Genomic DNA, 26,020 nt, shown 5'->3' with positions numbered 1-26,020 from the left:
CTGGCTATTACAAGCAGTGCTGATAAGAACATTTACATAGAATAGTGATAATTAATATGGCTTAGAAAGGGGCAAATACTGGATTTTGGAGGAAATTAGGATAGAAAAAGGCCTATTTCTTCCCATTCCTAGAGGGAAATAGTGGAGAACTGGGCACAGTATAGATCACCCAGTGTTTGATCTGTGTATCTCCCAGCTGTTTTCTGCATTTGGAATACTGGGAGCTAGTACAGTGTCATCTTCTCTTTGACCTTCAGGGCAGAGGTTGATGAGGCTGTGTAACCTTACTGACGTCTCTCTCTTTCAAAAGAGGCCAGTAAAAGAAGCCGTGAGACTTATTTTTTTACCCAGCCTGGAAGCTGTCAGTGAGTCCTTAAATTGAAGCATGACATTGTGCAGTGACGCGCTAATGGGGGAAGTACAGAGCAGAATCAAGGATGTCCTTTGGGAAGTTGACAGAGTCTGTTACAAATACAATGTCAACCTGCAGCGAGATGGAACTGAAGACTCACAGAGTAGGCACACTTTCGTGAGATGTGAGACTTGCCACTAGGCACACCTGGCTTCTGGAGCAATGCAGAGCATTTATGAGCCTGTCAGAATGTTGAGTGGCAGGACAAGGGCAGCAGCAGCAAGCACTTGGAATGCCGCCAGTGCAAGAGATTTGAAATAATAATTCTCCCAGCACCACTTTCCTGAACCGGATGCATGTGCAAAATGGACTACAGTGGAACTCGAAGTAACTGTCAAAAAGCAGGCCTGGGCGGGGAGAGCACAAGCTGAGGCGGCCGAAGAGGCATTTTGGGATTCTCCACCCTTCTGCCCTAAGCAGTGAGGCCTAGGGGGACAAGCATGCAGCTGGAAGGGATGGGGTTGCTGTCAGGGAGCAGAAGCTTCAGGCCTGCAGTGTAGCTAGAAAGCAGGCCCACAGACAATGACAGAGTATTTGAATAGCAGGCACAGCTGCTAACAGAAGGGTAAACTTGACGTGTGTTCTGCTTGGTGGAGATTGTTGCTCTCATTTTATTGTCTTTGGATCTTACCGGTGGGTCTGATTCAGGAAAGTCATGTATGCCTGCCCAAATATATAAAAATAAAAGTAAAGTTCTGCTCTACTACTTTACACACCTTCATCAAAATGTAATAGAAGTTCAGTTGAAAAATAGTGGTTGAAGTGAAATAGTAGGATCAGAGCATGTACCATTTTTGTTTTTGTTTTTTTAAATCAGTCTCATCACATTTTTATTTTATTGGCAGATGCTTAAGAGACTAATCATGCACTAGAATTAATACCAAGATAATATCTTTATATTTGAAAATGCCTTGTAGCCATTGTACTATATACTCTTCTCCAGTTCCTTTTCTGTGATTTTTTTCACAAGATTGCTTATTCATCTTGGTCTCCTCCCAGGGCCTAGCAAACTAGTGGCCATATACCTCCTGATAGGTGGTCAGTAAATGTTTAGCTGGACTGAACTCCAAGAGCTCCAATGTTGGCGTGTAATAACCTAGTAGACATCCAGTTTTCACCAGCTTCCCTTACCCTTAGCCGTTTCATGTAGTGGTCTAATTCCAACAGGCTGAAGATCCTTTACTAGACCTGCAGTATGTCCGCGGTCTTTCACCTTTGTGGCCTTGAGTTTGCATCCTTCCTGGCTTTTCATCTTCTTTTCCTGTTTAGCTGGATTCTGAGTTACATACAGGTGTCACTTCTGCTATCAGGAAGAGAGACTCCATGATGAGTTAGATGAATTAAAAGCATGGAGTTGGAAAGGGATAATAATAGGTATGGCATATGGGTAAAAAAAGGTCTATGTGTATGGGATCTGAAGGGCTAAAGATATAAAGGCAGAACGGTAGAGAGAGTAAAAATAGGAAAACAGAGGCAGAGACAGTCCAAGGAAGAACAAAGATTAGGCCCAGAGCATAAAGTGTCCCCCCACCCCCACCAAATACCCAAAGCGAGACCTGAAGTACTGTGCTCAGAAATCTCAGAATTTTGCTTTTAACATATTTCATATTACATGAAATAAAATGTACCACTTTGTGTACATTGTGTACATTGTTACATTTATGTATTGTAACTTTTAAAAAATTGAGTTATATTTGGCATACAACATTTTATTAGTTTCAGGTATACAGCATGATGATTCAGGGTTTTTATATATTGTGAAAACCACCACAAATCTAGTTAATATCCTTCACTATACATAGTTCTCAAAGTTCTTAAATCACATGCACATGCACATATATAATTTGAATGATCCTGTGATTTTTTATTTTTGACACCATCAAAGCATGAAGAACATTTTCACACATAAATTCATTTGTATATAGCAAGATTTCATTGTTTAGCCCTACTGCTTACAATTTGATGACTGAAATGTTGGATTTTCCAATACAGAAGCAGAGGAAATAATTTTGATTATAAATAAATTAGTAAACTATGCAGATGGATGTATTTTGAATTCTTGTACTTTCAGCTTTTAATGCTTTTGTAAAAACTGAAGTGTAGTTGACATTTAATATTATTTTCAAAAGCTTTTTTTTTTTTAGTTAATTTTGGCCTAGGACAGTAATAAGTAATTTGGCTTTCCATTATACTATATTAGATGGAAATAGTCTGTATTGCCCTCTATTGGTGATTAGTAGTTATTTTTGACAAAGTAATTGCTGTTATACATATTTATGTGTTTAAAAATTTTGTGAACTGGTATATTTTACAGAAGAGCACTTTTTTTTTTTTTTTTTTTTTTGAAAAATACTTCTAAAAACTGACCTAATAGTTGTAGCCATGAATTGGCAAAAGGGGAACCACTGACATTTGGGGCTTCTTGATTTAATAGTTCTGTTGACTAAAGTATTTGAAATACTTTTGCCTTTGATTAATTTTCATTTTAATTTTTTCTTGTCAGAGCTCCACCTCAGATAAGGCGTCCCAATCGAGAAGTAAGACCTCTGAGGAAAGAAATGCCGGGAGTAGGAGCCCGGGGACCTGTAGGCCGAGCACATCCTATATCCAAGGGTGAAAAACCCTCTACAAGTAGAGACAAAGATTGTAGAGCAAGAGGAAGAGATGATAAGGCAAGACTTTCTTTGTTAATTCATTCCCTTGAAGCCCATGACTTTTGGTGCATATTATAATTTCTTTTGGCTTTTCAGAGTACCCCTCTTTTGACATGGAAGATATTAAAAAATCTACCTGCCTCAAAAACCTAGGCAGTCTTTGCATTTTGAAGGCCATTCTGCAATGCTGATAACCTCAGAAGTACATTTAGAAAAACAAACACACAGATCTTTAGTAAAATGGATCTTGGAAAGAAATATTCAAAATAGTTTTAAAACAGAATATATTTTAACAAGTATTCTAAATTAAAATGAGCAATAAATGAAAAATATTGTAGGGGAAATTCTTCCAAGGGTATAGATTTTTTTTTTCTCTTAATGAGAGAATTTTCCTTGGTTGGGGTTCACTGTGTACATTTACTTTATTTGGAAAATTGATAGGTGAATGAACATAGTGCTAGGTGGAAATTCTGTCCTGCCCTTAAAATGGACTTTAGATAATCTTACAGAGGAGGGAGCCAGCCGGGATGACCAGACCCATCTTTTAGCCTTAATTTTAGTGAAAAGACAAAATTAGATGTTTAGTGATAGCATTTCCCGTTTTCATTGTGACCATCATATATGGATGATGATAATTATTGAATTGCCACCAAGAAGTTTTAAATTTTCCTAGCCAGAGGTTCAGGATATGTCCTCATGTTGATGCCATGACATTTATAATGAAAATATAACAACACTAATAGCAAGTTGTTATCCAAAATTAGACACTATGTTTGAATATTTTTGCCCTGTATAATTCCAGTCATTAGATCAGGACTCTGCATAGACTACCTTCCTCGGCCTTGTGCATATTTAATCTGTGGTAGAATAAAAGTGGTGTTTTTTGAGTATTTCTATTCATGAGCTAGATTCAAAGGTAGATTCTACTTCTTTTGATTCTACTTTTTTTTTTTTGTAATTTGCCAGAGCTATTATACCATAAAGCAGTGAGTGATTCCATCTTTGATACTTGTTGGGATTCGTGAGGGGGCACTAATGAATGAATGAATGATTCCTGCTGGTGAAATTGAACTGGTTTTCTACCATTATCAAAACCCACCGAATAGATACTTAAAAATCTCTACCTTATGTGTCATCTTTGTTTCTTCCCTTGTTCTTCATTTTTGTCAGCTGACCTTGGTTTGCATTTTAAAGCATAAAGTAGGGGCTGAAGTTCAGCGCTTACTCTGCTGGTAGCTTTTAGGTAAATTTTAGAACAGGGTGGGGAACTTTTAGTCTTTACCTTAATTTAACATAACACAATAGAATAATCTTGGTCATGGTTTATTGGATGCTTCCCTGCTAAGCACCATTCGGAGTGATTAGACGGTAATTTGGGAACAGTCCCATGAAGTAGGTAGGTAGTCATCTTATAAATGAAGAAACAGAGGTAGAGAGCTGAAGTACCTGGCCCAAGGTCAGAGAGTAAGGGATGGAGCTTGAAATGGAATATGAATTTGTGCCCAGATCTTTTCTCTCTTTATTTTAGGGTTTTTTTTTCATATTATGTAGTTAACCCTGCCAAACTAGATTAAAAATATGGATTGGATTAGAAAGGAGTCCCAGAACAATTAACTAAATGTTGAGTGATTCGTAAGCAAAGAACAAAGCAATGAGGCAGCATTTGTTGAATGTCACATTTTTCTGGAGATTGCAAATTGTCTCTTAAAAAGTTCCAAGTAATTTTCTAACTCTTATTCTTTCGTTGACATCTAAGTACTGAGAATGTCACTGGAAAGTAAGTCCTTTATTTGAGAAAAAAAACAAAACAAAAAAAACAAAACCAAGTCTGCAGTTGTTTGAAGATAAAAGATGTTTTCTGAGTCACTCTGGACACAAAAGGGACTACAATTTAGAAAGACAAACTCATGCAAAGTTTATTAGATTTTGAAAAGTATACTTGGTTGAGTTATTATTGTTGTAAGCACTCAAATGCCCGTTAGAATACTAGTGTCCTTAAAATTCACTGAAGGCTGTGATAGGGTTTGAGGGGGTTTAGGTGAAACTGCTAGATATCCATGGCCTTTGAATAATAATTTGAAAATGAGAACCTTGTATTGGCAGGGTCCTCAGAGAGATTGTAGTCCCTGTTGTGTTTTAAAAATTAGTTTTGTGTATTGCAACCACCTTAAAAAAAAATAAAAAGAATAGACTAGAAAATTCAGAATGCTCTAGTGATAGTAAGGACACTTATTTTGAGAAAAAAAAAATACTGAGTTATATGAATATATATAAAAAACTAAATCATAATTATATTAGTATATAGTAGCTCATCTCAAGTGAATTTATTATATTGTGTCCTGGTCAAATGTTTGAAAATTGCTGCTGTATTCAAACCGCTTAACTTTATAGGTGTAAAAAAAAAAAAAAGTAAGGACAGGAGAAATTACATATCTTGCCCAAGAGTCTCAGTATCTTTGGATTTTTAAATTTAGTGTTGCAAACTATGTGATGGGGCCACTAATAATAGCAGTAGCAGATGTTACTCGTTCTTGAGTACACTTAACCTGTACTAGCCCCATTTTGAAGTCATGTATGTATATTGGCTTATTTAATTTCTATAAATTCCTGTGGCCTCAACAGTATTTTCCCTGTTCTGCGTTTGAAGAAATTGAGGCACAGAGTCATACACAAGTAGGTGGGGGAACTAGGAGTTAAATTCTTTAACACCTGAGCTTTTAACCAGTATGCTATATAGTCTCTTATTTGAAAATGCATACTATCTTATTTTAATGCATCATGAATACCTGTTTCTTGTAAGAGTTCCAGTTCATTTTCTGGGAGTGATTAAATCTTTTCTCCCCTCTTCTTTTTTTTTTTTTTTAACTGTTGACAAGCTTCGGGTGGGTCCAAGCTTAAAAATAGTGTTTTCCAATAAGTAACAACCACTTCGTATAGTGATCTGTTGTTCAACTCTTACCGTTTTTCTCTCTCTGAGGTTTACAGAGTCATCAAAAAGCCAGTTTGTTACCTTATTTACTTAACACACCTTTATTATGTGCATACTTAGTGTTAGTCAGACTTGCTGGTACAGGGAACATAGACTTCAAAAAAATGTGATTCTAGCTTCATGTTGGTTATTTTCTTATTGATGAGTGGGAGTGAGATAAATCAATTGACTTTGCTGTATTTTTCAGTCTTATTTGAATGTACCTGAGAAAATTTGATGTATTACTATTTAAGCCTCTAGTCAGTATAGAAATACACATAGAAATAACAAATGTATTTTTTTATATTGAAAAAGGATGGTCTAAAAAAAAAAAAATACTAGGTAGCAGAGGAAATGTTTCTGTGTTACCACCAAAAATAAATTTAATTCCTAAAACTCTGATTCTCAAGTATTTTTAAGACTATGACTTCATGGTTAATTAACTCTTAGCGAAATGAGCAGTGCTTCTATTACGGTCTCATGATTAAAGCTACATATGCTTTTAAATAGAATTCAGATTAAAGGATGGTAAATTATATTAATAGAATTGACTTAAAGTTATTAAACTTAAAGGACTTCATTTCATTGAATTGCATGTAACAAATGGCTCTTATTGAATACTTTGCTTCTCATCACTGAGTTAAGTCTAGGGATGTCTGATGTGAAGAGATGTTGTAAACCGGATTGAGAACTGTTGATAAGTGATTATACAAATGAACAGTGACTTCAGAAAAATTTTTCTTTTTCTTATGAAGAAATGGATACTGTCTTATGGGGTCTATTTAATGAATAATGATCATCTAATTAGCAGTGTATTGTTAAATGTTCAATAACTAGTTTTCTGAAAAAATGTGTATATACACATTCACACATTTATTGTAAATCTGACTGACATAAAGGATGTGTAGCACATAATTTACAAATAATTAAATATATAGTACTCTTTACTGTAAATTCTGTAGAGTGAATGGACTCTCACAGGATGCCTTTGCTGACTTTTGCTCAGCTCTTTTTATCTGTAGCCAACCTATGGTGGTTGCAGTTAACAAATGAATAAAAATGTAGTTCTGACAAGAATGTTGGTCGGTATTATTTTTTTTCTGTTAATGAGTAAGATGAAAGTAAAACAGTAGAAATACATGTTGGTAGTTCACTCATTCACTGATTATTTGGGCAACTTTGATGAAACAGTTAATAGTTTTCAAATAATGGAAAAATATTTCATTAATTTTTATGCTGTTTACAATGTAACAGCTGTAGAAATGGCATACTTTTAAGTTTCATTTGCATTATTAATGTTTTCCCCATTATTTTCTTAAGTCTAGGCCATTAGTAAAGTAATAAATCAAGCCCTGATTTGTACTATCAGCTGATTTCTGTGATACAAATATTTTTGTGACCCATTTCAAGCTATGAACGTCGTGATGTGGAGCTCAGAGTTCAGATGAGCTTGGATATCCCTGTGATTGTGGGCCAGTGTTTTTGTTTTTTGTTTTTAATTACTAATTAGTAATTCTGATGTTGGGTAGCTCACAACCTAACAAGAGCAATGATCCCTTTGTTAGAACTCATTGTTAGAAAATTATTTTGTTGATCTGAAATTTATATCTTTTGTTACTTTCAATTTGTCCTGGTTCTTTCTTTTGGACGAATATAGAGGAAATAGAGGTAAATAGGTCAGTTGGTCATGTGGCTCCATTAGATGTCTCTAGTGTCCCTGATCCTCCTCTATATGATGTGGTTTTTGAATTTTCATTGCCCTGGATATTCTTTTTGGGTGCAATTCATTTGTCACTTGAAATGCAAGACCCAGAGCTAGTAACTGACTGTCTTCTACTTAATCTGCCAATGTGAGAAGACATGCAGTAAAATGTAAAAACCATTATTTGCACTTTAGGCCAAATTGTGTCATTAATTGACTTTATATAATACGTTAGTCACTAATTTTAGCCTCATTTTTTTTCACATAGTATTATTAGCCAATACTAATGAAAGATCATTAATAAACCTTTCTTGATAAGGGTAATTTAGATGTTAGTAAAAAGATGCTAAAATATTTGCTTTAATGAGGAAAAAGGTCTGTTAGATTTTATGCTAAATAACAAATTCTTGCTATGTTGACCTTTGTCAATTAATGTGAAAATCTAAGCAAAGACTTTTTTCTAAGATCATTTCAGTGTTACTGTAGCTATCATTATTATTATTACTAGAAACTGTTCAGGTAATAATCTGGGTAAGGTTATCTTTATTGCTTGAAAACTAAGTCTCTTTTAGGTATTACAGTTAATCTAGCTCATTAACTGAAACCACAGTAACCTCTATTTGTTATCCCTATTCTAGTTTGAGTATTTGTTACAAAAGATAATGATCACCCATTTTATTGATTTCCCAATGTCACCAAACTACTTATTTTTAGTTTATCTAAATTTGTTTTTTAATAACCTCACCATTTTGACTTGGAAGAGTTCTTAGAATCTTTTTTGGAGTACTTAATTTATATTCAAATCTCAACTCTGTCTTTGATAAACTTTGGATTCTAGGGAAGTCATTTGACTGGCTTACCCCACATTTCCTCTTCTGTGTACTGAAAGGCTTGACCTTGAGTACTGTAACACAGGTTTTTCTTTCTCTGCTTCTGCTTCTATTCCATCCTTTTTCCACATGGTAGGTGGTAGAAGGGTTATTTAAAGATTTAAATCGGATCCTGTCATTCCCTATTTAACATATTTCAGATATTTTCCCAGTACATTTAGAATAAAATCCAGACTCCTCACTGTGGCCTATAGGGGCCAGGGTGAGCTGGCCTCTGCCTGTCTCTCCAGTCTGTTTTATTTGTTCAATTCTTAGCCACATGGACCACTCAGTTTTTTTCATAGCATTTGACAGTTTATGATTATGTGTGTTTTTGTTTTGTTTACATGTTACTTGTTTCCCCTGCTAGACTAGATGCTCAGTGAGGGCAGATAGTGTATTTTCATTCACTGATAAAACCTAACACAATGAAATGTATTAGACAGATGCTCACATAATTATTCTTAAATCCTCTGGTTCTTACTACTTTGAGGTAAGTGTACAGCTTTTTCTTTCTCTTGGCAGTGTTTATCATGTCTTCTCTACCACTTGGGAATTCATACTACAATGGATGTCTGCTTATATTTTTAAACAATTTTATAAGTCTCAAATTACAATGACTGTCCCATCATGGCATGTTAATAAGTCCCAGATATATCAGTTGCTGTTGCATTCTTTAGTTGATTTACTTCTAGAAGAGTTTTAAAAATGATTACAGGGAATTAACAGTGATTTGTTTGAATGTCACTTCGTAGCCTTGTCCTACCTGTGTTAGAAAGTGTGATTCTAGGCTGAGCTTATTTTAAATATTTATGTTTGTCATGTTAAATATGCCACAAATATACTCTCTTTATAGTGTCAATATTGGTATCTATCATCTGAAATATAAGAATCTTTATGAAAATTTAGCTTAATATTGTCACCGTGCTACCCAGATACAGTAAATTATTTGTTTTTTGGGTCAAGTCACCAAGAGTACTGTTTGGTCATTTACCTAGTGGCTTAATGAACTCAAGCATTTGCCCAAGGGGAGCCATTTAGTCCCCTGTCAGCACTTATGATCAAGCTTATGCTTAATCTCAGATGAAGTGTGGTAGGAGAGGTTCATTCTGTTCTCTCTTCAGATTTAAGCTTAGGAAATTCACACATTTTTTGACTACTTTCCCTTTCATTTTTGTATTAGACAGTAACTATGGGGCTGAAACTCTAGAAGGGTATTTGGCTCTGTCCCCTGAAGTAGTTCCAGTGGTTGAACTATCTCTAGCAACTGAGAGCATTTCATTTAAAGCCCTTCAAAGCTGAATAAATCTTGGCAGAACCCCACAGAAACCAGAGCATGTAATTCTTTTTTAAAGCCACCATATTATTAAATAAAGAATTTGGGGTAAAGTATATTGCTTTAGTGGTCTTAATAATACTACTTAAAAAGGTCCTTTTACCATTATCATTATTGTGATTTTGTGATGTGGTCCAAGGACTTTACTGGGAGGAAATCCTGGGAGGTGCTAAGAGTAACAGGGAAAAAAGGCTTTGTAAGATGCAGATCAGAGTCCCAAGGCTTTCCTCATCTGTAGCCTCTTTCTTGGCTTTCATAATTTCATAGGATTCATAGTTTGTAAAGCTCTTAAGCTTTAAGCTGACTCAGGCATGAGGTGGTCTGATGTTGTGCAAAGGGCATTTGTTCGAGAAGTCAGAAAGAGCTGCATTAAAGTCTCTACTCTGACTGACATTTAATAATTTTAAACTTGATTAGGGTATTTTACCTGAGTTCCAGTTCCTTATTTGTAAAAAAATAAGGATAATAATACTTACCTTGTTGTGAGTATTAAATGAGATAACATATTTGTGATTTATTGCCATGTAGTAGGTTCTCAGTAAGTTAATGTTGTTTCTTCCTCTCCGTTAATATTCTATATATTCTTTGGTGGCACTAGAAATTCCCCACATCCACAAACTTAGAAGTATCTAGCAAGGATCATTTTAGTTTTACTTGAAACTGTACCCCCAAGGATGTAAATGTAAAGAAGTGTGTAATAAAGTTCATCTGTTTCTGATGAAATAAACAGATATGGCATTTGGATAATCACAAAACAGTGTCTTAAAATAATGAAAAGTTACTTTGAAATTATTACATTTTAATATCTTGAAAGCTCAATGATGTTAATTAAAATTATCTTCTTATTAACTAGTACTTTTTTTATATCTGTCTCCAGGGAAGGAAGAATATGCAAGATGGTGCAAGTGATGGTGAAATTCCTAAATTTGATGGTGCTGGGTATGATAAGGATCTGGTGGAAGCTCTTGAGAGAGACATTGTATCCAGGAATCCTAGCATTCATTGGTAATTCTTTTAAGTTCTTGAATTAAAGCAGCAGAGAAAACAAGTTATTGGTTGGCCTAATGTTAGTCTCTTCTTATTATCCATGACTGTGCCTTCATCCATAATAAATGCATGTGTAGAATTGACAGGACAGTTCTTCTTTCAAAAGCTAACCAAGTCATTTTACATGTTAACTTGATGTTGACATAACTGACAAAGATTGTTAATTCAATAACATGTCCTAATTAGGGACGCCTGGGTGGCTCAGTGGGTTAAGTGTCTGTCTTCAGCTCAGGTCATGTCCTGGGATCGAGTCCTACATCAGGGCTCCTTGCTCAGCAGGGAGCCTGCTTCTCCCATTTACCAGCCTTTGCCGGCTCTGACTGCTGCTCTCCCTACTTGTGCTCTCTCTCTCTCTCTCTGATGAATAAAATCTTAAAAACAAACAAGCATGTCCTAATTAATTAACTACAATATATTTTCACTGATCATTTTATGCAATATTAATTAAAATAGTGTTCTTAATATACTAATTTCATAAAAAATTATTCTAAAAAATTAGTATTGACCGTAAGTCAAGGTGTCCATGAATAAACATGAAACTTTGTTCTCTTGCAAAGGGATGACATAGCAGATCTGGAAGAAGCTAAGAAGTTGCTGAGGGAAGCTGTTGTTCTCCCTATGTGGATGCCTGACTTTTTCAAAGGGATTAGACGGCCATGGAAGGTGAGCATTTATTAAAATAAGATTGGTTTAAAGATGATGCTTGCATGATAATGAACGGCATCACTGTGGTTACTTTGTGTGTTTGTTAACCAAGTTGGTAAAGGTTGGAGGAGGTTTGTGTACCCTCTTAACACCTGGATTTGAATTTGTAGTTGAGGTGTGTTGCTTCTCAGAGGAACAGAGTGTTGAAACTACAGTCTTTAATTAAGTCACTGCCCTCAGGATTGCTGGGCTAGGGATTAGCTTTAAAAATTTTCTAGATGTCTGTTTCTGCAAATAAGTTAACAAGCAAATTAAATAGTAGATAGTCTTATAGAATAAGTATTTGATCAAATAAATACATTTCTGAAAGTTGGCACATTTCTCACTAATTAATTTTTTTGATCACTTTTGTTTAGGTTTGGTATTATTCTTAGACCTGCCATCTACTTTAGGGTAAAAAGCCTGCTCAGGGCTATTCCTAAATCCATTGTTTTTATTTTAGCATATTAAAATCCCCTTCTAACAATGGCTGCCTGGAACTTTTTTGGTCTCAGTCACAGGCAAAGGCTTCCTTTAGTCTGCTCAGTAGAGTTAAGTAAAACCCATGATCTTACTCTGCCCTTCTGAATTAGCTAGGAAGGTTTGTTTCTCTTCTCAGTATCTCTTCCTCTTTTGACATGCCTAAAAGTAAAGAGGAGGAGAGATTTTATATTTACACAAATAGCTTGGAATACTCATGGCATTTTGATTGTCTTCAAGAACTTAAACACTTTTATAGACTGGTATAGATTTATCTAATTTTGGTAATATATTACCGTACATTTCCTCTGTATTATAACTTTAAAAACAATACTTAAAAGAGAGAAAAAAGTCTTAAAATAGCTTATTTATAGGAGTTTTAAGACAGCATTGTAGGTGTAACCCCCCTATCATGATGAGCCCTGTAAGTCTTTACCAGGAAGGTGATTTGCACATGTAAAAAATCATGTTGGCCGCAGTAGCCAAGCTACTTGCACAAGGCATTTGTTGTTTGATTATGAAAAATGGGTGGATTTGTGAGGGATGTTTAAAAGGTAAATGATAACTTATGACTGAATGTTTATAGAGAGAGGGTGCGAGTTGTAGGACTCTCAAATTCCAGTCTTGAATTGAAGGAGTATGCAATTACTTCTGACTCCAGCGACCCCAAACTGAGCCAAAACTTACACCTTGAAGGCCCTTTTCTGTGGGACTACCCTCCTTTCAGGTGCCACATGCAAACTTGGGCATCCCCAGGTCACCCTCACTCTGGCCAGCTGGCTATAAATTTGGGGGCCCCCTTAGGTTTCATAATTTTCTGGAACGACTTACAGAACTTAAGAAAGCATTGTACTTAGAATAACAGGTTTAACGTAGCAAAAGGAGGCAAATCAGAACTAGCCCCAGGAAGAAATGCAGAGGGTAAGATCTGCAAGGAGGCTGAAAGTGAAGCTTCTGTTTTCTGCCCATAGAATTAGGATGCTGTGGGTGTGTGACAGTACATAGAATAGTGCTAACAGGGAAGCTCACTCCAGCTCCAGTGTTCAGGGCTTTTATTGAGGTTTCACCACATAGGCATGACTGATTGAATCACTGCCCATGTGTCTCAGTCTCCAGTCTCCCTTCTTTCTCTAGGTCTAGTTGATCTTGTACAGCTCAAGGTCCCTCTAATCCCATGGTTGGTTTTTCTGGGAAGGCCAGCTACCATCTTGAATCATCTCATTAGCATAAACTATCCAGGGGCCCACCATGAGTACCTCAGCATAAAATTCATGGTTCAAGTGAACAACAGAGCACTCCTGTCATTTTGAAAATTCCAAGGATTTATAATCTACCTCCCAGGAACTGGGGGAAAAGAACAGCCAAATTCTTTAATTTACAGTACTGTGAACTGTGAACTGATACTGGAAATCAAGAAGATGAGCAGGTTTAAATAGAAACAAAATATGTTTAGATAAATACTCAGCAATAATTGGAAGTAGAGTTCTGGAGCTTAGGATAGAATTTGAATTTAAATTAAAATAATAATATGGGTGTAGATGAGATTGTTCAAGGAGGTCCATAAAGGAAAAAGAGCAAGAAGCTTGGTTGCTTTGAGAATATAGAGGCAGGGAAGGAGGAAAACTGAAAGGCACTGGAAGAGAGTCCTAAGTAGGAGGAGTGTCAGGGAAGAACAGTCTTCTAGAACTAATAGAGGGTGAAGACTTTCAGGAAGAAGGGAATGAACCTCAGGTATCAGCACCATCAGAGGTCAGGGAGAAGGACAGAAGGTAAAAGTTGAAAACTGACCACTGGATTAGTAAATTAGGTCACTTTAGTGAATTAGTGGAGACAGAAGTCAGATTGTAGCTCATAAAGAAAAAATAGTGAGCATGAACAATTTAAGAAGATTGGCTGAGGAGGGAAGAAGTAGATAGTAGCTAAAGGGTTTGTAAGGTCAAGCAAAGGATTTTTTTCTTTTTTTAAACAGGACAGATTTAAGTATGTTTATATACTGAGGGAAGGAGCCAGTAGAGAAGTAGATACAGGAAATAGAGGAGATGTTGGAAATTAACTCTTACTGGAGGTGGCCACATGAAAGACATTACAGAAACGGAGAGGGCATTCAAAAGGGACATTAGAGAAATAATGAATTTTGCTATAGCTGTGCTTATACCATAGTTGTTTGTACAGTTTTCAAAATATCCATCTCATGCACAGCTACAAATTCCTTGGAAAGCAAAAAAATTTTTATATATATAAGTAGTGTTTCAAATCCTCTTTCTAGGTGTCAGAATTCTATACCTAGTGTTAACTTTAAGAATAAATCTGTTGGTTATTTTATCACCAAAAAATGGGTTTATTTAGGAATAGCAGAGAATTGCAATTTGGGACACAGGCTATGGCAGAACCACACGTAAGTTTGGAGAGCAAAGGAGAAGATTTTTATAGAGGAAAGGGGAAATTAGGAGGGATGTAATAAAAGAAAAAATCTATTGGAGTAAAGTCTGAGGTTACAGTATAGTGGTTTTTCATTGGCTGGGTTTTGACACTCTCCCATTGGTTTTGACACTCTCTCATTGTTGCCACAGGGAGGAGAAAAACCTTTCTTCCTCATGCCTGGCTGGTAAAGTATCTAATGTAGTGTATGTAGACTTGTAAGGCTGGTCTCATCCAGTAGGGTTTGCAATTGACTAAGAGTTGTAGGACACAAGAGCTCCCCCTTCTGGCCTTGCAGCTCTATTTTAAAGGCGTTTTCCTTTAATTTTCACAATAGGAAAGGGTTTGGACAGTTTCTGAATTTGGAAACTTTATGTGTGCATAGTTTTCAAAATTTAAATCCCCAGGAGCTTATTAAATTAAATTAATAAATGGGACAGAATTCTTTTAAAGATCACCAACCAATATACAAAAGAAATGTAGTGTTAACTATGTATTTGAATTTCCATTGGAAGAAGAAAATACTGAGTATTGAATATCCAGTAGCCTTCAACACCAGAGGACTGGTGTTCTTGAATAACTTTTACTCCTTATTGATTTATTTTTACAGAAGAATTTTGTATGTTGCCAAAGGTAAGAGGTAACTAAGATTTAGTTTTTAGTTTGTGTTTAGTAGTTCTTTCATCAGTAACTATTTTATATGAACTGTTAATTGTCTAGCACATTAAGCTGATAAAATGCTAGCTGAATTGATTATGCTTGAATTGCCACTGGATTTTAGTTACCTTATTAACTAATAGGTGGATCTCTCCTTTTTTTTTTTTTTTTTTTTAAAGATTTTATTTATTTATTTTGTCAGAGAGAGAAAAAGCACGCATGTGAGCGCACAAGCAGGCAGGGGGGAGAGAGAAGCAGGCTCCCTGCTGAGCAAGGAGCCCTTTGTGGGACTCGATCCTAGGACCCTGGGGTCATGACCTGAGTGGAAGGCAGCAGTTTAACCAACTGAGCCACCCAGGTGTCCCGGATCTCTACTTTTTGATTAAAACTGTGTATTATGTGTTGTAGAAGGCAGGTTTTGTCCCTTAGGAGGTCAAGGAATATGTGGTAGAAAATATCTTATTTTCATTATGTTTAAACAGAGTAGTCACTGTTAAGCCATGCTCAAGACTACACATACTTACGTTCTTCCAACTTTAAGAAAATTGGGTAGGTTCTTTCTCAGTGTATCAGAAGATTTCTTATTGCCTGGCTCTTTTGTTAGCCCACTTCTAAGTGCCTCTGATTTGAGACATTTTGTGAAATCAGTCATTTTTTAAATCTATGAAATGATACTTATGTCAAATACACTGTGATTTTACTGTGACAGTTGAGTTAATCTTTTGATGGGAAAATTTTTATGTACATCAATAGCTGATGATACCTTATAAGAATGCTTTTTAATCTGCTAAAACATTTAATACATCTTTTGAAATTTCAGGGTGTACTGATGGTTGGACCCCCAGGCACCGGTAAGACTATGCTAGCTAAAGCTGTTGCCACTGAATGTGGCACAACATTCTTCAATGTTTCCTCTTCTACACTGACATCTAAATATAGAGGTGAATCTGAGAAGTTAGTCCGTCTGTTGTTTGAAATGGTGAGTGACGATATATTCAGATTTCAAAGAACTGATTGTGTAGGCAAATGATACCCCTTTTACATCCATTCGTCTAGGGAGTCTGTTTTTAAAGATTTTTATTTATTTATTTGACAGAGAGAGATCACAGGTAGGCAGAGAGGCAGGCAGAGGGTGGGTGGGGAGAGCAGGCTCCCTGCTGAGCAGGAAGCCCAATGCGGGGCATGATCCCAGGACCCTGAGCTGAAGGCAGAGACTTAACTCAGTGAGCCACCCAGGTGCCCCAGGGTGCCCTGTTTTTAAAAGGGCAAATGGAGATGTAGTTGAATAGTTCCATCTTGACACATGAGTAAGGTATGGAGTGGTGGGTTTTGTGGAGTAGTTGATGTGTTTTCAGTGTATCTTTCTCTTTGAGGTACGAGAAAGCCCTTTGGCATCCTATCCAGAAAGGGTAGAAGACACTTTAGAAATATGTGTGGTTTGATTTTTCTGGATTTCTTTTTCTTTCTTTTTTTTTTTTTTTTTTTAAAGATTTTATTTATTTCTTTGACAGAGAGAGACACAGTGAGAGAGGAAACATACGCAGGGGGAGTGGGAGAAGGTAAAGCAGGCTTCCCATTGAGCAGGGAGCCTGGTGCAGAGCTTGATCCCAGGACCCTGGGATCATGACCTGAGCCTAAGGCAGAAGCTTAACAATTGAGCCACCCAGGCTTCCTGATATTTCTGGATTTCTAATGAGCTGGTTGAGCAGGGTGTATTTTAGTATTTAATTTAAAAATCAGAAGTTTATCTGTCATAAAAGTTTGTTCTTTTTTCGGAAGGGACTTGCAGTAGTTATTTAAGAATATATATTTGAAGATGGAGATTGATAATTTATCTTTAAGAAGATTTATATTATAGAGATTTTCAAACACAAAAGTTAGTACAAAAATAGTACTATGAATCCCCATGTATCTGTCCCCCACCTTCTCCAACCATCTAACTTTTATTCTTTGAAATTTCCATTTTCTGATATAAACGATTTAATCTTTGTCAGTAGTCAAACGGTGGCAATAAAGCAGTAAGAAATTTCTGCTCTTTTTTTAAAGCATTATTTTAGGAGGAGGAAATGGCATTAAAAATTCAGATTATTTGGGGCGCCTGGGTGGCTCAGTGGGTTAAGCCTCTGCCTTCAGCTCAGGTCATGATCTCAGGGTCCTGAGATCGGGTCCCGCATCGGGCTCTCTGCTTGGCAGGGAGCCTGCTTCCCTCTCTCTTTCTCTCTCTCTCTTTGCCTGCCTCTCCGTCTACTTGTAATCTCTCTCTGTCAAATAAATAAATAAAATTCTTAAAAAAAAAAAAAATTCAGATTATTTTATGAGTTCATTGAATTGTTGCTTTAAAATGTTTTTTACAAAGGCTAGATTTTATGCGCCGACCACGATCTTCATCGATGAGATAGATTCTATCTGTAGTCGAAGAGGAACCTCTGATGAACATGAGGCAAGTCGCAGAGTCAAGTCTGAACTACTCATTCAGATGGATGGTAATTGATATTTAATTACTGTCCCCAAACTGTTTCATTTCCTTTGTGAATTTTGGGTCAATTCATACTGTGGAAATTCTCAGTGAGTGGACTGGAAGGCAGCCTTAATGTATTTGTAATCATTTGTTCTCCACCTGTTTGTTCAGTTTGCTCATGCACTCAGATAGCATTTACTGCAAATGTGTTATGAATCACATGCCATTTCAGGTTCCGAGGTTACAAAGAAAAGGAATGTCATGGCCGGTAAGGATCTTACTAGGACTGCAGAGGTTTCAGAGATGTGGTCCAGGGCCCCAGGGGTCTTTACGGCCCTTTTAAAAGGTTTGTGAAGGCTAAACCATTTTCATGATAAAATCAAGACATTATTTGCCCTTTTTCACTCTGTGTCTCACGAGAATACAGTGGAGTGTTTCAGAGGCTGGAAGACATTTGGGTTGTCATAATAGATGGAAAGCAGCAGCAGATAGGAGAATCCAGCTGTTCTCTGTTGAGTCAGACATTAAGGAGATTTACAAATGTAAGAAGATGCCATTCTTCTTACTAAATTTGTTTTTTTGGTTTTGAAAACCGTTATTTTTCATAAAATGTTATTTATATTAAATTAACAAAGAATAGATTTGTTACTTTAAAATGGATTAATACATTTAAAAATTCTCAGTTTTAATTTCTAATGGTAAATATTGATAGATGAATTATCCACACACACAGAAGCTCTTTGGAGCTCAGTAATTTTTTTTTTAAGAGTACAAACAGATCCTGAAGCCAAAGAGTAGAACCACTGATCTAGTTGGGAAGCAGGCAACTTAACAATAATGCATTTTAAAATTGTGTGGTAGAACTAATCTAGGTGTGGTGAAAACACGGGAGGAGACGTACCACCCAGATTAAGGGAGTCATGGAAGGAAACAGCCGAGTTGGGCTTCGAAACTTTGGCAGACGTTATTCAGACAAAGAAATGGCAATGAAGGAAGAGAGTGGTGGGTCAGAATTGCTTTTAGAGGTTTATTACTCTGGTAGTTGTGTGGCAAATGTAAAATGTGTTAAAAAAAAAAATTCAGAATGTGTTGTTTGGAAATAGCTATGGTTCTACAGCAACTGGGGATACTTACTGAATACTTACCATGTGTGTTGTATACATTCCCAGGCACTGTAGGCATGTGTGAAACAGAGTAATAGGAGTCCTTGCCCTCCATGAGTTTATCATGTTAGTTTATGCTAAAGTATGAGAGAAAAAAGTGACTATGTTATACTTTGGGGGAGGGATCTAGAGAAGAAACACATTAGATGTTTCAAAAATATCACTGACTATAAATTTAGCTGAATTTCATCCAGGGGTGTTTGTGACTGTTGATTAATTGGATAGCTTGATTTTTTGTGATAATGACTGAAACAGGAGTGTGGTAATAATTTGTTAAGGAAATACAATATTGAACTGGATTGCTTTAAATTCACTACCTCGTTAAGCCAGGCCACAACTAGAAACTCTTAGCAATAAAGTTTTTGAGTGTTTGTTGTTACTGCACATTTTCTGGAGTTCCCATTGTGTAACCTGAAACTTTTTATTCTAAAACTTTAATTCTGAAAAAGTAGACTCAAGGTATTTGTGTTTGATTTGGTATAAAAAGAAAAGATATTTTCAGTAGTGACTGATTATTATGTTCTTTCTCAGATTTTTGTTTATTTTTTCCAAGTCACTTAGAAGTATGAAGGGTAAAATTATTGCAGTATGTCCTGCCATATTATGATTGTATGCTAGTACATTAGCAAATGTGAACCTTCTTCTGTTCTTCCTTCTTGAGAAAATAAATTAGACTAACAACTAAAATAAAAATTTTTTGAGGGACTTCATGATTTGGAAAAGGAATAAAACCGCATGATCTCCCATGCCTTTTTTTTTTTTTTTTTCCAGAGCAACTATACACTCATTTTCTTACAGGAAAAAAGAAGGTTTTTCTTACTGGATTAGACTCCCGTAATAGATTATATGAATTCCATTATCTCCTTGTTTATAGTCATCTGTTGATGTGTCTGGTTCTGCCACCATACAGAGGTCAGAAGGACTGCATTATTTTCATCATTGAGCATATGACAAAGCCTCTGGCAGATGTTTAAAAATGTTGAATGAGAGAATAAAGGACTGTAAAAAAAAAAATGCCTTCTTTCCACTTTATTGTGTATAGGAGTTGGAGGAGCTTTAGAGAATGATGATCCTTCCAAAATGGTTATGGTATTGGCTGCTACTAATTTCCCATGGGACATTGATGAAGCTCTGAGAAGGAGACTAGAAAAAAGGATATATATACCTCTCCCAACAGGTATGATGCCTTCCTTTTACTATATCTATATGTTGGTTTTTTTCTTTTACTTCCTGTTACCTTTTTCTGTTTCTGTAAGTTTTTAATCCTTTGGCATTCTTAAATCCTTTTAATTAAATATAATTAAATTCTTTTAATCCTTTGGCATGCTTAAAGTTTATGGCATCACAAAACAATTTGTAGTAGATCAGAAGAGAGGCCACAGTAGTACTCCACTGAAGTTCCTTACATTTCAGAGCAGTTCTTCCATTCAGAGCAGTTTTCATGTTAATAAGTTTGATAGGATGTCTAAAGTTTTACTTTTATATTTAAAGTCCTCATTAATTTTTTTTTTTTTTTTTTAATCAGAAAGTGAACACAAGCCTGGGGGGAAGTGGCAGGCTGAGGGAGAAGCAGGCTTCCTGCTGAGCAAGGAGCCGGATGTGAGACTTGATCCCAGGACCTTAGGATCATGACCTGATCTGAGGGCAGCCGCTTAACTGGCTGAACCACCCAGGGGTCCCATAAAGTCCTCATTGAATCTTAAGTGACTAAAAATATCTCTTGGGATTTTCTTAAAAATACACTGCTTTGAAAAATATAACTTCATCCTATCGATGATTTGAACTTTTCATAAGTGACTACTTTTCTTTTCATATTGAAGTAAAATATACATGGAATTGAATGGATAACCATTAAGTGTGTAATTTGGTGAGTTTTGACAAGTGAATATCCCTGTTTAATCAATACCTTACTCAAGATGTAAGATATTCTGACCCAAGGAAGTTTCTATGTGCCTCCTACCAGTTAATTCAAACCCTCAATAAGTATTACCTTTCCTGATTTTTATCACATAGATTAGTTTTACCTATTATTAAATTTCATATAAATGGAATCATAACATTTGTACTCTCGTGTGTCTGTTACTTTCACTCAACATAATGTTTTGAGACTCATCCATATGGTTACATGATTGGTAGTTTATTCTTGATAGGATTATGTTACAATTTATTTCTTTTTTGATGTACATTGGAATTATTTCTAGTTTGGGGCTATTATGAATGAAGCTATAAATATTCTTGTACAAATCTTTTTATGGATGAATGTTTTCTATTCTTTTGGGTAATATGGCTAAGAATAGAATGAGTGGGTCCTTGGGTACCCAAAGTGTTTTCCTAAATGGTTGTACCATTTTACACTTTCACCATAAACAAATGAGAATTCCAGTATTTTCATATCTTTGCCAACACTTGGTATAGTCAATACTACTAAGTCTGAAATACTATCTCATTATGTCTTTAAATTGCATTTCGCTGGTGACTGATGGTGTGGAGTGCCTTTTTGTGTACCTCTTGGTCATTGGTATATCTTTTGTGCAATGTCTTTTCAGGTCCTTTGCTCAGTTTTCAATTGGTTTATTTGTTGTTTTATTAATGCTGTATAATTCTTCATCAGGTACATGCATTGTGACTATTTTCCTCCAGTTTGGTTTGCCTTTCAATTTTCTTTATGAATCTATTGATAAGCAAAAGTTTTAATTTTGGTGATGTTCTCTTGTCAAGTTTTTCTTTTATGTATAGCACTTCTAGTGTCTTAGGAAATCTTTGCTTACCCCAAAGGGCAAAGGTTTTCTCCTGTTTTTCTTGTAGAAGCTATAGTTAAATCTATGATCCATATTGAAGTAATTTTGTGTATGTAGTATCAGAGATTGAACTTCATTTTTTTCCGTATATATATATATACACACATACACGTATATATATAGAGAGAGAGAGGGAGAGTTGTTCGAGCACTACTTGTTAAAAGGAGTTTTCTTTTTCCATTGAGTTATTTTGGCACCTTTGTTGAAAATTATTTTGCTGTGTATGTGTGTGTTCTATTTCTCAGTTCTCTGTTCTGTTCCATTGATTTTAAAAAAGTATAGGGCTATCTAATCAGGTTATCTATTTTTTCTTCCTCTTTTTTTTTCCCCCCTCAAGATTTTTCATTTGTTTATTTGGCAGAGAGAGAGAGTGAGAGAGGGAACACAAGCAGGTGGAGTGGGTGGTGGGAGAGGGAGAAGCAGGCTTCCCACTGAGCAGGGACCTGATGCAGGGCTCAATCCCAGAACCCTGCAGTCATGACCTGAGCCTAAGGCAGATGCTTAACGACTGAGCCGCCCAAGGCACCCCTATTTTTTCTTTTCTTTTTTAAGATTTATTTATTTGATTTAGAGAGAGAGACAGACAGAGCAGGGGTAGGAGGGGCAGAGGGAGACAGAAACTCCAAGCGGACTCCCTGCTGAGTGCAGAGCCTGATGTGTAGTTCAGCTTCATGACCCTGAGATCAGGACCTGAGCCAAAACCAAGAGTTGGGTACTTAACCAACTGCACTGTCCAGGTGCCACTCTGTTTTTCCTTAAGTAAGCTTTGTCTTTCAAAGAATTTGTCCATTTCTTCTAAGTTTCAAATTGGGATTTGACCTAATAGAAACATACAAGCGGACTAAAGGGTTTATGTGAGGCTGTTGATTTCCTGTCTGGTTCTGGAGCCTGAAGTCCATAGTGAGGGCAATCAGGAAGAAAGATTAAGTGGTGGAAACAAGGACAAATTATTTAACCTGTGGGGATGAGCTGGAACCCCATGAAGATAGACTGGAACTCATATTGGGCTTCTGAGACTCCCAACTTTGAGGATTGAGGTGTCTGATTATAACAGCATTAAATATACACATGGCTAAGGAGTCAAAAAAGTTGAAGGAGGAAATCTGGCAGAACCTTCTCCATACTGGCAGTCTAAGCCAGAAGATAAGTGACAGTATGCTTGAGCTGCAAATGCACTTCATGTGCTGAACTTTCTGAGTTGATTCATTTCTGCTGTTCAAATTTCACCCATAATGACATGTGGTCCACACTGAACCTGAGCTATGCAATGTGAATGCTGGGAAGTGAAATTACAGCTTAAGTTGACATACTACAAATCTACATACTTTATTTTCTTCTTCTCTATAAAATCTACAGTAAAGCCTCTGTTTTCATTCCTAAAATTGGTCATTTGTATTTTAGCTCTATTATTCTTGATCATCTTCCTAGAGATTTGTCAATATTATTAATCTTTTCAAAAACCCAGTTTTTTGCTTTGTAATTTTTCTGTTGCCTATTTCTTTCTTTCTTTTTTTTTTTTAAGATTTTATTTATTATTTGACAGAGCAAGAAAGCACAAGCTGGGGTAGTAGTAGAAGGCAAGGGAGAAACAGGCTCTCCTCTGAGCAGGGAGCCCCATGTGGGGTTTAATCCCAGGACCCTGGGATCATGACCTGAGCTGAAGGCAGAGGCTTAAACATCTGAGCCTCTCAGGTGCCCCATCTGTTCCTATTTCATTGACATTTTTTTCTCTTATTTTTATTATTTTTCTGTTATACTTTGAGTATAATCTTTCCTTTTTCTGAAGTTAGAAGCTTATACTATTGATTTTAAAGCTTTCTTCTTCTTTTTTTAAATATAAACATCTAAAGCTGTAAATTTCTCTTTATGCACTGCTTTGGCTTTATCCCATAGATTTTGCTATAGCATATTTTCTTTACTATTCAATTAGAAATCTAATTTTCCTTTTTTAAATTTCTAACTTAATTCCATTCTAGTCAGGGACTACTCTGTAGAATGTCAGTTTTTAAATTTTATTGAATTTATTATTCAGCATATAGTCTTTTTGGTGCATGTTTATTCTGTACTTGTTGATTATAATATTCTATAGTTTTTGGTCAGATCAAGTTCGTGTGATAGTATTCAAATCTTTCAGATTTTTACTTATTTTTTTTTTCTGTTGTTTTTTTTTTAACCAATTACAGAGAGTGGGTTGTTAAACTCTTCAGGTATTATTGTGAATTTGTTTATTGTTTGCTTTAATTCTGTCAGTGTTTGCTTTATGCATTTTGAAGTTCATTAGGTACATAAAGTTACTGGTATATCTTCTTTGTCCTTGTACCATTATGAAATGTCTTTATCTCTGGTTAGATTCTTTGACTTGATGTTTACTTTTGATGTTACCATAGCCTCACCATCTTTCTTTTGCTTATCGTTTGCTTTATATATCTGCTTTCTTCCTTGAGTTTTCACCCTATCCTTAAATTTGCAGTGCAGTTCTTGTAGATAGCATATAATTGGGTCTGGCTATTTATCCGTTTATTTCTTCTTTTTAATTGGCATATTTAGTCCATTTAAATACAATGTAATCATTGATATGGGGGTGTTTAAATGTGCCATCTTGTTATTTTCCCTTTTGTTTCTCTGTACCTCTTTTCCTAATTTCTTTTGATAATTCACTGTTTTTTAGTATCCACTTTAGTATCCACTTTAATTCCTTTAATGAATTTTTACCCATACCTTTTTTTTTTTAACAGTTGATCTAGGAATTAACAGTATGCATCTGTAACTTTTCACAGTTGACTTAAAGTGTACTATTTCATGTAAAATATAAGAACTGTTTGCCACCTCCCACCAAGCCTTTGTGCTATTTTGTCATGTGTTTTATACCTACATTCATATAGATCCCACAATATAATGAGATTTAAATTGTCAGTTTAAACTTCAACCAAGAGGGCACAAAAAAGTAGTGTTTTCTGTTTGCCTACATATTTAATACCCGCACCGCTCTGTTTTTCTATCTTAAGGTCCAGATTTCCATCTGGGTTCATCTCCCATTTTTCTAGAAGAATTCTTTTAATATTTCTTCTAGTTAAGAAATGCCAGCATCAAGTTCAGTTTTTGTTATATGAAGTGTCTTTCTTTTACCCTTTTTTCTGAAGGATATTTTTAATAAATCCAGGTTAGAAAAAGTTTTTTGTTTCGTTTTTTCTTTCATTACTTATAAAGATGTCACTTTGTCATCTGGCCTCCACTGGTTTCTGATGAGAGGTCCACTGTTATTCACACCATTGTATGTAATGTATCTCTTCCTTTCTAGCTACTGTTTTTTAAAATCAACTTCATTGAAAAATGATTTATCTATAGTAAGCTTTATCCACTTAAAATTTGCTGATTTTGACATACAAGCCATGAAACCATACCACAGTCAGAATGCAGGATATATCTTTCATCCTGAAATGATTTCTTGTGTCCCTTTGCAGCCCATTCTTCTTTGGGGCATTCTTTGTGACTGTTATAAATCTGCTGTCAACATTCATGTTCAATTCTTTGTGTGAACATATGTTTTCAGTTCTCCTGGATAAATACCTAGGAGTCAGATAACTGGGTCATGTAGTAGTATATGTTTATAGAAAGTAGGTTGGAATTTTTTTGAGTGGTTGTCCTCTCCAGGGTTTTTTTTGTTTCTTTGTTTTGTTTTTGTTTTAGGCAGGGAGGGGCAGAAGGAGAAAGAGAGAGAATCTTAAGCACACTCCACAGCCATCGCAGAGCCCAGTGAGGGGCTGAGATCATGACCTAAGCTGAAATCAAGAGTTGGATGGTTAATTGACTGAGCCACCCAGGCACCCCATCTCTGTGGTTGTTAAGATATTCTGTTTATCTTTTTGTCTTCAGCAGTTTTACTATGATGTACTCTGTAAAATTTTCCTTTTTCATTTATCCTGCACGTATGTTGGACTTTTGATATTGTTGCACAGGTCACTGGACTCTATTATATTTTTTTCAGTCTTTTTTCTAATTCTTCAGGTTGGATAATTTCTGTTCATTTATCTTCATGTTCATTGACACTTTCTTCTGCCATTTCTTAATCTACTTTTAATCTCAACCAATGTATTTTTCATTTCAAACATATTTTGCAAATCTAGCTATTTAATTTGGCTATTTAATATAGTTTCTGTTGCTTTGCTGGGATTCCCCAGCTCTTTATCCGTTTTGTCTATCTTTTCCTGTAATTCTTGGAGATTTTCCCTATCAAAAGTTGGAGCTTAGTTCCCCTCCCCCTGACACTGTACTGGACTTAGTGATTTGTTTCTAAGGAATAGAATATGGGAGAATGATGCTATAAGTGACTTCTAAGGCTAAATCATAAAAAGGATAGTTCCTGCCTGGCTCTCC

At 35.8% G+C, this 26,020-nt stretch overlaps 1 protein-coding gene across 6 annotated transcripts in view; it reads left to right on the top strand.

Annotated features, from left to right (window-relative positions):
* KATNAL1 (katanin catalytic subunit A1 like 1) overlaps positions 1-26,020 on the top strand; it is a 119,285-nt gene that overhangs the window by 74,819 nt on the left and 18,446 nt on the right. For all 6 annotated transcript variants that reach the window (XM_059378173.1, XM_059378169.1, XM_059378172.1 and 3 more), the window contains 6 exons: positions 2,916-3,084; positions 10,819-10,946; positions 11,546-11,651; positions 16,048-16,206; positions 17,584-17,710; positions 19,891-20,025. In XM_059378173.1, coding sequence (XP_059234156.1) covers positions 2,916-3,084; positions 10,819-10,946; positions 11,546-11,651; positions 16,048-16,206; positions 17,584-17,710; positions 19,891-20,025 — 824 coding nt within the window. The remainder of the gene's footprint in view (positions 1-2,915; positions 3,085-10,818; positions 10,947-11,545; positions 11,652-16,047; positions 16,207-17,583; positions 17,711-19,890; positions 20,026-26,020) is intronic.

Source organism: Mustela nigripes, chromosome 15, assembly GCF_022355385.1.
Source record: "Mustela nigripes isolate SB6536 chromosome 15, MUSNIG.SB6536, whole genome shotgun sequence".
In the NCBI taxonomy this organism is placed as follows: domain Eukaryota; kingdom Metazoa; phylum Chordata; class Mammalia; order Carnivora; family Mustelidae; genus Mustela; species Mustela nigripes.
This window is presented reverse-complemented; position numbering and strand designations above follow the sequence as displayed.